The sequence below is a fragment of the Castor canadensis genome, chromosome 10 (assembly GCF_047511655.1).
Source record: "Castor canadensis chromosome 10, mCasCan1.hap1v2, whole genome shotgun sequence".
NCBI classification, from domain to species: Eukaryota; Metazoa; Chordata; class Mammalia; order Rodentia; family Castoridae; genus Castor; species Castor canadensis.
This window is the reverse complement of record NC_133395.1, coordinates 79,808,833-79,824,754: the sequence shown is the minus strand read 5'-3', so window position 1 is coordinate 79,824,754 and position 15,922 is coordinate 79,808,833. Positions and strand designations below refer to the sequence as shown.

The 15,922-nt window shown below is 50.7% G+C and overlaps 1 protein-coding gene across 1 annotated transcript; it reads right to left on the bottom strand.

Annotated features, from left to right (window-relative positions):
• On the bottom strand, positions 1-8,134 carry LOC141411326 (uncharacterized). Its single transcript, XM_074042829.1, has 6 exons — positions 7,795-8,134; positions 7,209-7,375; positions 3,818-7,026; positions 3,241-3,440; positions 1,823-2,047; positions 1-477 (listed from the first exon to the last, which is right to left on the bottom strand). The coding sequence occupies exons 3-6, from the start codon at positions 3,931-3,933 to the stop codon at positions 272-274; spliced, it is 747 nt and encodes a 248-aa protein (XP_073898930.1). The 5' UTR covers positions 3,934-7,026; positions 7,209-7,375; positions 7,795-8,134; the 3' UTR covers positions 1-271.
• Between the last annotated feature and the right edge of the window lie 7,788 nt (positions 8,135-15,922).

Genomic DNA, 15,922 nt, shown 5'->3' with positions numbered 1-15,922 from the left:
CTGGTCTTGGGCTATGTGAGGATGCCCAAGGGGCATTGGTACCTGTACCCATTGACACATATCATCAACTCAAAATGTGACCTAGTGGAAGATAAGCTATGATCTCACTGGCCATTTAAAATGAGATCACTGCCAGCCATGACTGCCAGACACCATGGATTCTACAGTGAAGCTGCTGATTTAGTGATGTTAGGTATGAAAGAAATGCACATCTTGGAATCAATGGAATGATCTATTGTGGGCCCTGAGCCAGGCCAAGAGGGTCCTGCTTTCAAGGAGTTGCAACCCTGGCAGGGAAGAGAGTCCCTGACCAGCTTGGTGTTCCTGAGCCCACCCACACCTGGGTGGGTAGCAGGGGCCCACTGTTACCTGCCTTGTGTTTGATGGGGGTGGGAGATATGGCCCCTCCTGTGCAGTAGTGGCCAGAGTGACAGAGCCCGGATGGCTGGGGAAGCCCTTCCAATGAACAGAACATCCCTGGAAGGAGCAGAAATAGCTAGGGCAGGTGACAGGGGCTCTTTACCTCCCACCTGCTCAGGCAGAAACCCTGTACCTGTTGAGTGTGTTACATCTGTACCTCACCTCCCATCTGCACTCCCCTTAACCACTCCCCCCGCCCCGCCCCATGCTTCCTTCAGACAAACATAGGGTGAGATGGCCCTGCAGATGAGGGAGTGAGGAGCAAAAGGATTTGGAAACTTGGAGTTGCCTCAGTTTCTCTCCAGCAGACCTGAACTCTGAGGAGAACTCAGGACCAGTCGTTCCCAGCCCTAGAGGTGAATGTAGGGCAGGCCAGAGTGTAGGGATGAGGAGGCTGTGAGCATCCAAATGACAATTTGGACTGTGGGCCTGTTGTGTGCCCTGGTGCACATTTTAGACCCTGACTTGGCATCCTTGACCCAGCTATTGGGCTCTGGGTGCTATTCCCAGAGCAAGCATGTTCCTTCAGGATTAGTTTGCCTGCCTTCCTCTCCACTTTTCCTCATTCTCTTCCTGATCTTTAGTCCAGGCCCCCTGAGTATCCATGATTGGTGCAGAGTTCACAAACCTGCTGGACATGGCTCACAATCCAGCTCTGCAGCAGCACCTTGTCTGGGTCTGAAAGTCCCCCGAGGGCATGGGTGGGCAGTGGCCGAGTGGGAGCCTGAGGGGTAGAGGTAGCCCTGGAGGAACAGGAGGCTGGGGCTATAAGCTTCTGGGTGTAGGAGCGAGTGGCAAGGTCAGCCTGATTCAAGGTGGGACTCCTACCCTCTCAGTGTCCTGAGAACCCCTGGTTCTGGACATACTTAGGTCTAGCCCATGGATACAAGTACTTTATTCTTTGTTTGATTTCTGTGCTCCTGACAGTGAGGATCCCACATAGCTGGCCATTTGGAGTGGAGATGCATGGCCCAGGAAACTTATGACTATGAGGGGCCTTGAGCATAAATCCCCCTTTTCCGCACTAGGGGCACCACCCTTAGCACAGGCCCAGCCTACATGTCAACCCCTTGGGGAACTGAGTTGGACATTGGCCACCTAGGTCCTGGGTCCTGGGTCTCAGATTGTCCTGCCATGTCCTGCCCTCATGTTCCCACTATGCTCAGACCTGGGATGGGTATTGTGAGGTCCAAGGGTGTGAGGGCCTGAGGCCCCATCCTGGTTTAAGCCCTCAACATGCCTGTCCTTGCAAACAGGTTGTCACAGTCCCCTCTCTATACCCTGTCAACATCAGTTGTTCATATACTGCATATGGGTCAAAACATTTGCCTGTAAAAAGAGAAAAATCAGGCCTCTGGGGACTCCCACCCTGAGATTTCTTGTGCCAGTCCCTGGAACACACCTGTGATGGAGGCTTTGCAGTAGAAACCCACGGGGCAGGGCTCACAGGAGCTCTGTGCCTCTTGGGGCTGGAAGGTTCCATTTTCATAGGCCCTTGGCTGGGGTGATCCCTCAGGACAGTAGAAACCTTGGGGGCACCGGAAAGACATGGGGGTGGCTGAGGTCTGTCCAGGGGGACAGTAATATCCTGTTGAGCACAGCCCATCTGGGAGGCGTTTTCCAGCCCCTGTGAAAAGGGTAAAGACAGACTCTGTCTAGGACAGGAGGCCTACAGTCAAATGAGGAGGAAAAAATGCCCTGGACCCAGTCATTCAGTTTTGGATGAATGTAGTGCTGTGGAGTTCAAAAACTTGGAGCTTAACTCTGTCTCCTCCTCTCACTGTGGCCCCTTCTGGCTCTGTGCCCTTTTCTGGCTGTGTTCTCTTCTGGTTCTGTGAGCATTTCCTGGTTCCATGTCCCCACCTGGTTCTGTGTCTCCACCTGTTTTTTTAGTTCCTCTGGCTCTTTTGCTCAGTCCCTCTCTGGACAAAAGACATACCTTATCTTATCCGTGGGACTATGTCCAGCAAAGGGAGGGAATGGTAACACAGGAACCTGGACATATAGACCAGACTGTGAGGTTGGTGACAACAGGGTATGGTCTGCATGAAGGTGATTGCTGACACTTGGAGTCCTGAACCTGATTCTGGTGTGGTGTCTTAGTGCTTTTGTGAACCACTGAGAGTCTGGGGACCATGTGGTGGATGCCACCTAATTCTCTCTTCCAGCAGCACTCTCACATCTATTTGCCACCTGACTATACCTTATTCCAGGTGATTTATTTACAACTGGGACAGACAACTAAATGACAAATGTACTTCACTCTCTTCCTCACTTCAACAAGGTTAGTGTTGTGCCTATCATCCAAGCCTCAGGTTCAATCCTAGTCAGGGTCCCTCTAGTCTTGCTCCCTACTTCCTGTACAGCCTGAACCACTGCTTTCTGCGGGTCTCAGCTGGATGCCATCTTGGTGCTTTTTTCTTTCCCCTATTCCAACCTGCCGATGTCCTTGGTCATCTTCAAGTTCAGAGCAAGCCCTCTACCAAGCCTCCCTGCAAACCATGAGACCAATGTCACCTTCCTCAGAACACCCAGAGCACCTTGTTCAGAACTGTATGAAAATGTTTTGAGTTCATGGCATGCCTAGGCCAGTTCCTGATGTGGCTTCTGTCTCTTTGCCCCACTGTGTCCCTTTCCCACTGTGAGTTCCCCTTGCCTTCCCTATCTCCCACACTGAACCCATCCATCTCTCAAGAAGTTTCTGCTATAGGGATATGCATACCAGGGGACCTAGGATGTCCTATAAAGGCAGACCAGGAGCCTCTGAAACATAGGGACCGTCCAGGGACATAGCAAAGTTCCAGAGGTGGCACAGGTCACCTGAATCAGCACAGAATTGTCCTGCAGGACAGGGTCTGCAGTCCTTGATGCTGCGTGCCCCGGGCTTCTCTCGGAATGTTCCCCCAGGACAAGGGTGTTGGGTGGGGCTCTGGGTACCCAGAGGGCAGTAGTAGCCAGCAGGACAGTCTACTGGCCCCATAGGCCTGGCTCCTTGCTCCTGGATCACAAAAGGACAAGACCTGTGGACACAAAGGATGGGTGGTCAGCATGAAGGAGTTGGTGCCATTGGTATCACCATGCTCCCTAGGGAGCAAAGCTTTCAAGGAGAAGGAAGCTTCTGGATCTTGGAGGATTTGGGCAGAAGTAAAATTCCCACAGGCCTATCTGAACACATGGGAAATAGACACCAGGTGATCAAGGTGCTTTTGAGTCTTTTGCATGGGGCTTCCACCCTCCAAGACCCTGCATTGACTTTGGGGTGTTATGGTACTGGGGTGCCTATCGTTTCTGTCCATGAAGGTTCCTGTGACATGTGTTAGCTCCTTATGGTCTCAGGAGTGTCAGAAAAGCCAGATGTCAGTGGACAGAGAGGAGAGGCCCCAGTGACAACTCTTACTTCCCAGCAGGGCACATCTTGCAGAAGCTCTGTCCAGGTTTATCCTGATACTGCCCTGGGGAACAAGGCCAAGGCTCTTGGCTGCCAGGAGGACATGAGTGGCCAGGAGGGCACATAGCATCTAGAAAAGCAAAGAGAGAGGGGCTGTTTCCTCTTGGAGGCTTCCCCTTTTTCTAGCCAGAGCCTCGCATGAACTCTTCCTGCTCCCTCTGTATCACTAGGGTGACCTAGGACACCCTGGCCATCCTGCTACTCATCTGGGGGTGAGCATGTCCTTCCTCCACATCTCATTCTTTTGTTTCCCCTGAAGAGGAGGCAGCTCCAGTCCCAGCCCTAAAGTAGCCTCAAGTATTAGAGCCACTTGAAATCTCTCAGCCTTGGAGGCAAGGAGCCAGATCTCTAGTGACAAGACTGGATGGGCCTCACAGAGAATCACAAGGCAGCTTCTGTTATTGAGTCAGAATATTTTTCATCAAACATGTTCTCAGAGATCTTATCCTATGAAATGGTCCTCAGAATGTGGGTTGCTTGGACATGTGTGTTTGGGAACTGGCTCCCAGGAGCCCTACACCTTCTTCACAGTGAGCCCCGACAGCAATGAGGGATCCCCAGTTCAGGAAATGGGGACCTTTGTGGTGAGAGGCCAGATGTGACCAAGCAGGGGACTTCTTTAGGAGAGAATGTGGAACAGGATAGGCAGGGTCAGAAGCTGGCACTTTGTACCCCATAGCCATGTGCTGAAGGAAAGGTTTGTCTCCATCTTTTATACACAGCATCCTCTGTTTCTTCTGGACAGTAACAACACCCTCTCTGGAGATGCTAGCCTAGATGTATTATGCTGTGCTCTGTGGGTTAGGCTGTGTCCACACTGTGGCCAGGGTTTTTAGCTGCAGGATAGAGCATACTCCTGAGGACTGGCTGCCATGGCTGTAGCATTTGATGGAGCCTGGTCCTTGGAAGCTGCCTGAGGCTGTACACTTTGGTGCTTTGAAGCAAGTGAGAGCTTGGTGGGACTTGAGACTTGATGCTCTAGCTCTCTGCAACAGTGTCGGACAGCACTGCCCTTGGTGAATATTCTGGTGACACTGCGTTAGAGTGGAAGGTATGGTCAGGCCATCCCAGGCTGACTTGGACTGCCAGGAATGTCATCCTTTGTATACAGTTCCCTGCATCTTCCCTTGAGCCCTGACAGGCATTGTTGGTTCAAACCTGACCCATCTGTGCATTCTAGTTCAGCTTGGGCCCTGTAAGCAAGCATCTCTTCTCCCAAGAGTGGGCTCCCTTTCAACCCTCCAAATTTGTTTAACTGGTAGACTTGGTGACTACTCCTTGGATCTGCAGAGCCTGTGTCCTCAGCTGCTCTGGAGGCCCCTTTGCCTCTGTTGGCCTTCTCAGTCTGTTTTTCCCACACAATGATGACACATACTTTACCTTAGGCCACAACCAAGTCCCAGGAACGTGCGGTGACTTTACCCCCTTTTTAATTTTGATCTAAGAAAGCATTTCAGATTGAGACTGAGTAATGTAGTGATTAAAGCCAACTTCTAACCCATTTTGATTAAAAAAGGACACCAATTCTAAACACTGAATGTCCTATTATAATTACTTATAAACCTAAAAATTGATTATTGCCAACCTCTATAGGTAGAGAACCAAGGCCTGTCAGATTAAACAAGCAGGATCACCTTAGCCTGAGGCTGTCTCTGTACTTAAAAGCTCCTATTTAACAAACTACAGCCCACCTTAGTACATAGACAAACTGAACCTAACTTAGGAGTCTATTTTGTTTTGCAACAGAAAGCCAGGTTTTAGCCAATCAGAGGCAGCCAATGCTTTACACCATGCCCAAATAAGGCAGATGCCAGGTTGTAGCCAATCAAGGGGTTTCTCGATAGTCTCTTCATGCTGTCTGTCGGAACTTTCAGAACTTTTTCTGGTTTTGATTACTGCCCAATTCATGAATCAGAAACTGATCAAATAAACTCCATTAAATTTAATTTGCCAAAACTTATTTATTTAACAGGCCCTAGAAAGTAGAATTTTGCCAGTCCTGCTAAGGAGAGCTTGAATCCACCCTTATGGCTGGGGGCACACCTTCTCACCTTCTCTGCCTGATCAATGCCTCACTAGAGATGTCTTGCATGAGTCTGTAGTACTTTTATTCTCCCCGCCCAAAGCACAGAATTCCCCATGTTTGACTGTTTTCCTATTAAATGCTTCTGGGCTCTTCTTTTCTCTCACCCCAGGAGTCTTCATTCCCCTTTCTGAGCAAGGGACACAGCTCTGGGTGCAGGAGCCAGGCTGGATACATTGTGTTCTGCCCCTTCTCCCACAGTCCAGGAGCCAGAGAAGCTGAGATAAGGCAGTACCAATGGCCCCTGTCTTCTTCAAGGATCACCCACCCTTCTTCTCTCTAGAATGGTAAGGAGGGTCTGCCCTTACCTGGACTGTGCCCAGAGACAGAGGCCCCAGGGCAGTACCAGCCTCCTTCACACAGGGCCTCTGGGGAGCTCAGGACGGCCCGGGAGCAGAACCAGCCAGCTGGGCATGGCTGGCATTCCTCCATGGATGAGGCACCTCGGAGAGGCAAGAAGGAGCCTGCAGGTGCACACATTGAGGCTGGGACAGGAGGTCTACCAGATGGAGACCCATGGTGGCCCATCTCAGCCAGCAGAGCCACCATCCTGCTCTGCTCATTCAGATTCATGGATGGGTTACTTTAATGCCCTCCAACTCCCCACCTAGCATGTTGGAGTTCTGGCTCAGTTGACACCGTTCCTCCCTCTCTGTAGAGTTTCTATAGCCCAGCCAGCTCTGCCACCTTTCCTGGGAAGTTGGACCTGGCTTTAGGTCAAACTAGCTACTCCCACAACGCCCAAGCCCACACTGTGTGTGTAGGGGTTGGACCCTGCTCCATAAAGGCAATTTCAGGGGTTTCTTTCCTCTGTGTCCTTTCCTAGGAGACTCCCATGGCTGGGTCTAGCTCCTCTCTCCTTTCCAGCACCTAGAGCAGACCTCACCCATTGGTAACCCACCAGGGGCACATGGAACAGGCTTGGGGCTTCCCTGTGGGCAGAAGTGGCCTGGAGGGCAGAGGTCTCCCATGACTCCATCGGTGGGATTCGGGACAGATGCTCCATGATTGCAGTAGAAACCAGCACTGCAGGGTCCTGATGGGGCCACCAGCCCAGGCAGGAGACAATAGGACCCTAGAGGGAATGACAAGATGGGACTGGGGAGAAGGGCTTGGGCAGCCAACCCAGTACTAATTTCCTAAGATGGCATCCCCACCTGAGCCAGGCCTGAGGGTAGGGAGATCAAAGCACAATGTGGCCATGATGAGGGGGGTGGGGGTGGTGGTAAGGGGATGAGATAAGTCCCTGCCCCTTACCTGGCTCACAGGGAGTGCAGTCTGACTGCTGGAAACCCCCTCTTTGTGGCTTGTATGTGCCGCTGGGACAGGGAAACTGAGAAGCAAAGGTGGTGGAGGCTGGGCAGTAGTGGCCAGCATGACACTCGTTCCCCACCACGGAGGATGTGTTGGCCAGGCAGAAGAAACTGTAAAGAAGGGAGGAGGGGCTCAGAAGGCTGGATAGCCCCTGTAGCGTGATGGGCACTGGAGGCTGTCACCTGAGTGGCCCTCCACTGTTGGCTTCCAGAGTCACCACCCAGTGTGCAAGACAGCTCTGTACTGCATAGTGCCCTAAGCTGAGGGTTTGGGGTTAGTGAAGGAAAAATGGCTTAAATGGTAGGTAAACAAGCCCAGAAATGACCCAGTGGTACCAAAAAAGATATCAAAAGACAGAGACTGATGGCTCCTAGGAGTCTTGGAGATTATTGTGGGACTTCTTACAGTCTCAGGAAACTCAGATTGAAGGGATCTGAATCAGCCCCTAGCCCAGCCACCTCCTGCAGCAAGAATGCAAACTGCATATTCAGAGACTAGAAGGTCCATAAGGTTGTTTCTCAACACTTACCCCTGGGGACGTGGTTCACAGTGATCCTGAGCAACCAGGGTGTTGTGGGTGCCAGCTGGGCAGGGCTTTGGGGAGATGGTGCCTTGGGGGCAAAAGTGCCCTGAAAGGAAAGCAGATCCCTAAGGTCAGGGCCCTAGGTAGCACCCTACCACCCCTCCCTGGTGATCAGAGCATTTCTAGTCTTAACCCAGGTCCTACAGTTGTTTGTGCCACAGGGCCCTTGACCCCTTTGGGTGACAGAGGCAGAGTGGGCTAAGCTCTCACTTGGGTTTGGAGCTCACTCATTCCCCACCTTCCCAGGTGTTAGCCACCTTTACTCTGAGGAGTACCTGCAGGGCACAGGCCACTGGTCCCATCTCCCAGGGAGCCATTGGGTACAAGGGCCCCCTGGAGGCAGAAGAAACCTTTGCTACAGGGACCAGAAGGGTGGGCAAGACCAGCAGAGTCACAGTAGTGGCCAGGTAGACATGGAGAGCTGGCAGCCTGCAGGAGATACCCCCAGTGAGGATGCACAACCCTTGTTTCTGCCAGGTCAGGGAAGTAGGCCCCCCTGTCCTCTAGGAGAGGTCTTTTGAATGCTTGGTGAGGGAACAGAGGACTTAAAGAAGCCTGGGATCTGAGACCTTCTTCTCTGGCTTCCTCTCAATTTAGCCTACCTCTCCCAAACTATAGCCCACATAGGTATAATTTGCCCTCTGCTGGCACATTCTCTAAGGCAGATGCCACTTCCTGCAGACTGACCCCTTTACGTGATAGCATACTTCTTTGCAGCCAGAAACTTACTCTTCAAATTATTTCATTGGCCTCTCCTCCTCTTCCTTCTTTCATGACCTTTTGTGGTTTGACCAATAAACAGCAGGAGTGCGCACCCTTCCTGCTACCATTGGTGGCCACCTGGATGCCACTGTATGTGCCCTGCAGAGCTGGATATGCTGTGCCCTTGGAGGTTTCAGCCTCAGTTTATTCAAGTAGTGTTAGGTCTGACACATACATGTGGGGAGCCACTCTGTGATTATAGAGCAGTGAGCAAGTGACAGGTTCCCTGGCTATGTGGTGCTTATATTTTAGTCAAGGAAACAGAAAATAACTACAGTCAGTGAGTGAAACAGAATGTGAGACTGTACTGTGTGCTCATGGGGCTAGGGGGGGCCTCCTTGGGAAGTGACTTTCAATAATGACCCAAGGAAGGAAGGTGGCTGACTAGGTGGCCCTGATCGCCATGGTAACCTTTGGCCTTGGTGCCAGTGTGGTCTGGTCAAATCCAATACAGAGCCCTCCCCCCACACCCAGCCTCCTGCCCAGGCTGGGGTACCCCTCCCTCTGAGCCAAGTTTGATCCAGGGGCTGAAGGTGCCAGGTGGGCAAGGCTGGGGCACAGTAGAGCCTCTGGGGCAGTAGTGTCCCTGAGGACAAGGGCCAGCTGCCTCTGGAACCAAGACACAGGTCAGTCTGGCTGTTGGGAAGGCCAGAAGGAGGCAGCTGCTTTCAGCAGCAACTCATCCTTGTAATGTGATTCCTGCACTTCTGGTACAGGCTCTGACCCTGCTGGATTAGGCTCTTGGTTCTAAGGACACAGTGAGGGTCCTTCCCCTAGGCCACATCTTCTGTATCCAGTCACTCACATGCAACTCAGTCTGCTGGTACCTAGGAGAAAGTCAGGGAAGGCTTCCTGATAATTGGGTGTCCTTTGGAGGGGACATCTAGACTGTGTGTTTGGGGGGGGGCAGGGCCACTTTATGAGTTCAACCCTGGGGGTCCTGGGGTTTTGAGTGTCTGACATAGAGGTGGGGCTTAGTAGGTGACTGTCCATTCCAGCTCCTACTGCAAGACCTGTGCAGACATCCTGTGTGGCTAATGTTTCACATTTCCTATTGACACTTGCAAAGCAGGACATTATGTGTGTGAGCAGCCTGACCATGACTCCTCTCCTGCCTCCACTTGCTCTGCATGGCCTTGCTCCAAGAGGCCAGTGTGTGACTGAGGTCAGGAACTGGTGAGTTCTAGACTGTTGCTGAACTGAGCTGGCCATTAGAGTTTGGGAAAGGAGGTGGGCATTGAGAGAATATCTGCAGAGCTCTACCTGCCAGAGGCTGGGTGGACTATTGGAGTCCAAGGGAGCTGCAGAGTGTCAGATAGCTGGACCGGTGCTCTGGGCACCTGGTCTAGTGCCTGCCTGTGTGCCATAAGGCAGGTTAGTCCCTCCTCCTGAGCCCCAGTTTCCTCGTTTTCCAGGGACAGTGTTGTATGGGAAGCATAAGAGTTTGCCCTTCAATCACTGGACTTCAGGGGTCCGGGGACTTCATGGAACACATTGGAAGCTCTGTGTGTCTGGCTATGTTTTCTAGGATTGTGGCCATGGATTTCAAACAACCTCAGGAGATTCAAACCTTGCAATAATCCTTTGGCTACACATAAGAACCACCTGAAAGCCTAAAAAACTGACCATCTCTGGCTGGTTCCTCTGTAGATGATCTGATTTGATTCCCCTCCCTACCACTAACAGTACATTTCAAAGCACCTGGTGACTCCAAGGCACAGCCTGACTAAGAAGTTCCACTCTACGACTTCTAAGGTGAGCTCATTCCAGCCAGCCCTCATCCCTGTGCAATGCAGGGAATACTAGGAAGCCCCACCTAGGATGGGCAAGGAGTGGAGTGGATACAAGTCAGAGCTTTGTTCATCCTTGGGCCATGGCATTCTATCATCAATGCGAGCCTGGGAGTATGGCCCAGGACAGGACCCCAGGTGTGTGGGCAAAGAAGGATCAGTCTCTCGGGGCTGAACAGTGAGTAGGTAGGGGACTCTGAGTCTCCTCACCTTACAGTTAGGGGGTCTCAAGAATGGGAGAGGGTTGCTATGTGCTGGTGGTTCATGCCTGTAATCCTAGCTACTTTAGAGACTGAGATTGGGAGGACTGCAGTTGGGGTCTAGCCTGGGCAAATAGTTTGTGACATCTCATCTCCAAAATAACCAAAGCAAAATGGACTGGAAGGGCACTGGCCAGGTTGGTGGGCAGCCCATGGGGTAGAGTTGTCTTGTAGAGCACTGTTGATATCCTTTTGGAGCTCTGATCCCTTCTGCAGACCAGGTGCCAGTTGGGCCGGGGCTTGAGACTGGTGCTTCTGAAGGATCAGGGTATTTAGGAAAGTGGCCACACTGTTCCCAGACCCATATGTCCTGGGTTCCTCTGTTGCCACAGACCACAGGTAAAACACACCCTTGGAATTCAGAGGAGGGACCCTTCATCTTTGGATTCTTGGTCACCTTCATTAATGATTGAAAGGTGGGCAGTGAGCCCCACTCTGTGGGTTTGGTGCAGGGAAATAAAAGGCTGAATGTCACTTGCTGTTGAGCCAGTAAGTGGTTATTCCAGGGGAGGAATAACCAGATCTGACAGGCCTGCTGGGTGGGAGGCAGCCAGGCACAAGGGTCAAAAGTGGGATAGTGGCACAGGAAGGTCAATTACACAGAGGTTTTCCCAGGTTTACATTCTGGAAGGTTTCGGGGATGGCAAAGTGGACTTTGTGAGCAGGAGAATGTCCTGACCGGAGGATGCTGTGCTCAGCCTCATAACTGAGCCCTGGCCTGTCTGTAAGGCAGAGCCAGTGCACAGAATTTCCTTCCCAGAAGCTCACAGCTGGCACATAGTGTTGCTTGTTAACCCTTTGCAAGGGCCATAAGTGCCACTGGGCAGTTATAATGTAGCAGGGAAGAGGATCAAAAGAAAACAGATTAGGCCTGAGTCCTGATAAAGTAGCAGGGAGGTAGGGATGGCATAGCAGAGACATAAAACCTGAGGAATCTGAATGTGGGGAAGGTCACATAATGCTGGGGAGGGGGAAAAGTTACATAGCACCAGGGTAAAGTAGCCTATAGAATTAATATATTCATATATGGATTAGACATTGCTTTTTTTGTAACCTGTTTGAAAGGGTATATAAGATGAGACCTCTTTGTTCTTGGGGCTCAGTCTTTGGATACAAGTCCGCTGGGTCTGTGCTGGCACAATAAAACGTTGCTTCCTGCTAAACTGCCTCAGTGTCCCGTTTCTCAGCTTGTAATTTTCCACAACATTTCTTGGAGGCTAGTCTGGGATTGCAGAGATGTGAGTTATCACCTCTCTTGTCACCAGGATGCATCCCCCCGACCGCTGGGAGGAGATCCCACCAGGCGTCAATGGACAGCTTGATCTGGACGGGGATTCATCCTCCCAGCAAGTCAGGATGATGGCCTCAGATGCACAATGGAACCCGGTGAGGCACAGGAACCAGTGAGGGGAGAGGAGCACTGCTCATCAGACTGGTAAGAACCCTGGTTCAAATTCAGGCCTGCCTCAGGAGGCAAAAGGGCAGATTGATCACCTCCCAGAGACTGCTAGTAACTGACTTTTGGGGTGAAACCATGTCTCTCAGGTTCACGGAGCGGGGTTGAACTACTATGCTGTGTGAGTGTGTTAAAGTGCGAGCCTGAGATGCAGCCCAGCTGCAAGGCGAGTGAGGAGTCTCAACACACGGGTCTGTGGCAAACTCATAAGGTCAGGGGTGAGCCCTAACAGGGCCTCTGGTCTAGGGTTTATATGGACTCACTATGGCCAAAGAGACATCTAAATCCCCGCAAAGGGAGTGGCTGGAGATGGACAAGGTGAGTGCTTTTCCAAAATCCCTCCCCCTCTGTGTCTGTCTGGCAGGCTGGTAATGGGAGGACATGGGTGGAAATCAGATTAAGAACACTCCCTTGGAGTGTATGGTTAAAAACTTTAAAAAGGTATTTAATGGAGACTATGGAGTTAACTCCTAACAAGCTTAAGGTCCTTTGTGAGGTAGATTGGCCTGCTCTTGGTGTAGGACGGCCCCCAGAAGGGTCACTAGATAAAACTGTGGTCAATGAAGTTTATAGAGTAATTGCAGAAAAGCCCGGACACCCAGAATAATTCCCCTATACTCGTTGCTGGCAGGATGTTGTCCTCAGCTGGCCCACATGGCTAATGCCTTACCTAGAAGAGGCCTACAGAATTATGGTGGCTAGGGTGGCTGCAGCTTCCAAGTGTAGCAAAAAGCAAAGGAGCCTATACTGGCTGAGGACCCTATGTGCTACTTTATACACCTCTCCCACCAGTGCCTAGTTCTGCACCCCCGCCTCTGACACTAGATGGGGAGACTCAAGGGATAGTCACACTTGTAAAATCTGGTTCAGAAGCTTCTGGGCCTTCAACTTCCCTGACCTCCTGAGTCTTATGGACTCTATACACACTCTAAGTCCACCAGTGCTCACTCCACATTCCCCATTTGATCAAGAGCATCTGAACAATCTCCATGAGGACCCCTCCTCTCCTCAGACTCCCACTGCCCTGCAGATGCCCCTGAGGGAAGCCCAGAGCCCATGTATTATGACCAGGAAGGCCAAATACAAGGAGGAGGATGGGAATTTGTCTATCAGCCCTTTACCACCACAGATCTCCTCAGCTGGAAACATTGTACCCCCTTTTCCACAGAAAAACTCACTGACCCACCTGGACAGACTGTCAACAGTTTCTTCTGACTCTATTTAATACTGAAGAGCAATGGCGTATAATGTTGATCTAAAGTGGTTTGAAGATCATGCCCCTGAGGGCACCAAAATGCCCAAGCATATGCTCAGGCCAATTTCCCTGAGGAAGACTCCCATTGAGACCCCAATAATAGCCGAGATTACCAGTATTATTGGGAGGCATGAAGGAAGGAGGGGAAAAGGCCATGAACATGAGCAAAACATCAGAGGTCCTCCAAGGGCCAGATGAGGGTCCCAGACAATTTTATGAGCATTTGTATGAGGCCTTCCATTTGTACACCCCATTTGACCCAGAAGCCACTGAAAACCAGAGGATGATAAGTGCTGCTTTTGTTGGCCAGGCCCAGGGAGACATAAAGTGAAAGCTGCAGAAGCTAGAGGGATTTGCTGGAATGAATGCTAGCTAGCTTCTGGAGGTGGCCACAAAGGCTTTTATCAATTGAGATCAGGAAGCTAAGCAGGAGGCTGACAGGAAGATGAAAATTAAAATGGACCTCCTTGCAGGAGTCCTTGCTGGACGGTCAGGTGGGCCCTGGCAAGCAAATCCAGGCAGAGGCAGAGGTAATCCCTGAGGGCGACTTAAATGCCCCCAGGACACCTCCACCCTAGGGAGGAACTGGGGCAAAACCAATGTGCCTACTGTCGTCAGGAAGGGCATTGGAAGAATGAACGTCCCAAGCGGGCTGGGGACTCCCAAATAGTCCCCAAGATTAGAGGCAGAGGCCAGGTTGTTGAAGGAAAATATTAGCCCACATGCAGGGGAGTCAGGTCTGGCCCAAAATGTGCCCCCACTAGTGGTAGAGTTAAAGCTGGGAGTCACCCCTATCAGCCAGAAACAATACTTCATTCCTCGAAAAGCCCAAGTCACAATTCAAAAAAAATTTGACAGACTCTTAAAATATGGATCCTCTGTCCTCATCAGTCACCTTGGAACACACCCTTATTACCAGTCCAGAAAACGGGGACTGAGGATTTCAGGTCACTTTGGGGTCTCTGGGCAGTAAATTCAGCAACTGTCACTTTGTACCCTGTAGTCCCAAATCCATACATGCTTTTAGGCCTTGTGCCAGCTGAGGCAAAGTTTTTTTACCTGCCTAGATCTTAAAGATGCATTTTTCTGCATCCACCTGGCCCCACAGAGCCAGCCCATTTTTGCCTTCCAATGGGAAAATCCCAACATTGGGGAAAAGGGAAAGCTAACCTGGACTCAGTTGCCACAAGCTTTCAAAAATTCACCCACTATTTTTGGAACTGCTCTGGCATCTGACCTAAAAGCCTTCTCAGTCAACTGGCACAGCTGCATGCCCCTCCAGTACATAGATGACCTCCTGTTGGCTGGGCCAACTGCACGGAGGGGATGCACCTTCTCCTTTCTATTTTGTGGGAGGCAGGATACAAAGTCTCTAGGAAAAAGGCCCAGATTTGCCAAAACACTGTGAAATACCTTGGCTTTCACCTGTTCTAGGGGCAATGCAAGCTTGGCCTGATTGGAAACAGGCCATATATTCCATTCCAGCCCCTAAGACCCACAAGCAAATCAGAGAATTTTTGGGAGCCATAGGTTTCTGTCGAACCTGGATCCCTAACTACTCCCTCATGGCCAAAACCCTCTATGAGGCCACAAAGCAGCGAGAACGGGAGCCTTTGGAATGGGGACAGGAACAAGATAAAAGCCTTTAAAGAAATAAAACAGGCACTCATATGCCCCTGCTCTGGGCCTGCCAGATGTGATGAAGCCCTTCTTCCTATATTACATGAGAGACTGGAGACAGCTGTAGGAGTCTTGACCCAGCTGCTAGGTTCCTGGCACTGCCCGGTAGCCTATTTATCTTTCTCTGGGTTTCCTTACCAATGGGAGACCATTGGCCTTGGGAAGCAAGGGAACTGGATCCACAGGAGCCTTTTAAGGAGACTGCCTTCCCAAAACACAGGAAAGGCATCTAGCTCCTAAAAACTTCCATCATTGGAAATTATTATATCTCCCACCCAGAAGGCCAATTCTCCATCTCAGTGGGGGATTTCACTTGTTTAGAGTAGAAGTTTTACAATGACATTGCCCAAGAGACCCAATGGTGGGGATCTCCAAACCACACAGAACCCCAGCCCCACGCACTGGCCAACTTTTCTAATCTCCATAGAGTGTGGAATAATCCAATTGCCAATTTGTAAGGCACCCTGTTTTTGTCTACTTAATCTTTCTTCATATATGGGACTCCCAGATCTGTGGGAAGCAAGCTTATATGGTACTAACTAGAAGCTAGTTTGGGTCTTGTGTGCTAGGCTCAATCAGACCATCCTTCTTCTTGCTTCCCCTCAGACAAGATGAAAAACTGGGAGTCCCATATATGAAGAATATGGGATAGCAAGAACCCATTAGCATGTCCGTGGATTCCCCTGTGACATCCTGTACCTGTGACATACTGATGTTAAAATAAAACTTAGTTTTCTAAGTTCATAACAACAAGGCTCTCTTAAAAATATTGTTCTGTTTTTGATAACATTTACAAAAAAACTACCTTAAAGAAAAGGTTTTTGTTTTGTCAAGATAACTGTCAGGAATTTTTGGTGCTACAGGTTGATCC

Bases quoted from the DNA above. Each gene is read 5' to 3' on its own strand.
- LOC141411326 (XM_074042829.1), bottom strand. From the start codon at position 3,933: ATGTGCCCTCCTGGCCACTCATGTCCTCCTGGCAGCCAAGAGCCTTGG. The intron at 3,441-3,817 runs GTAAGAGTTGTC...TTGTGTCCACAG, and splicing joins AAGATGTGCCCTGCTGGGAA to GTCTTGTCCTTTTGTGATCC. The intron at 2,048-3,240 runs GTGACCTGTGCC...CCCTTTTCACAG, and splicing joins ACAATTCTGTGCTGATTCAG to GGGCTGGAAAACGCCTCCCA.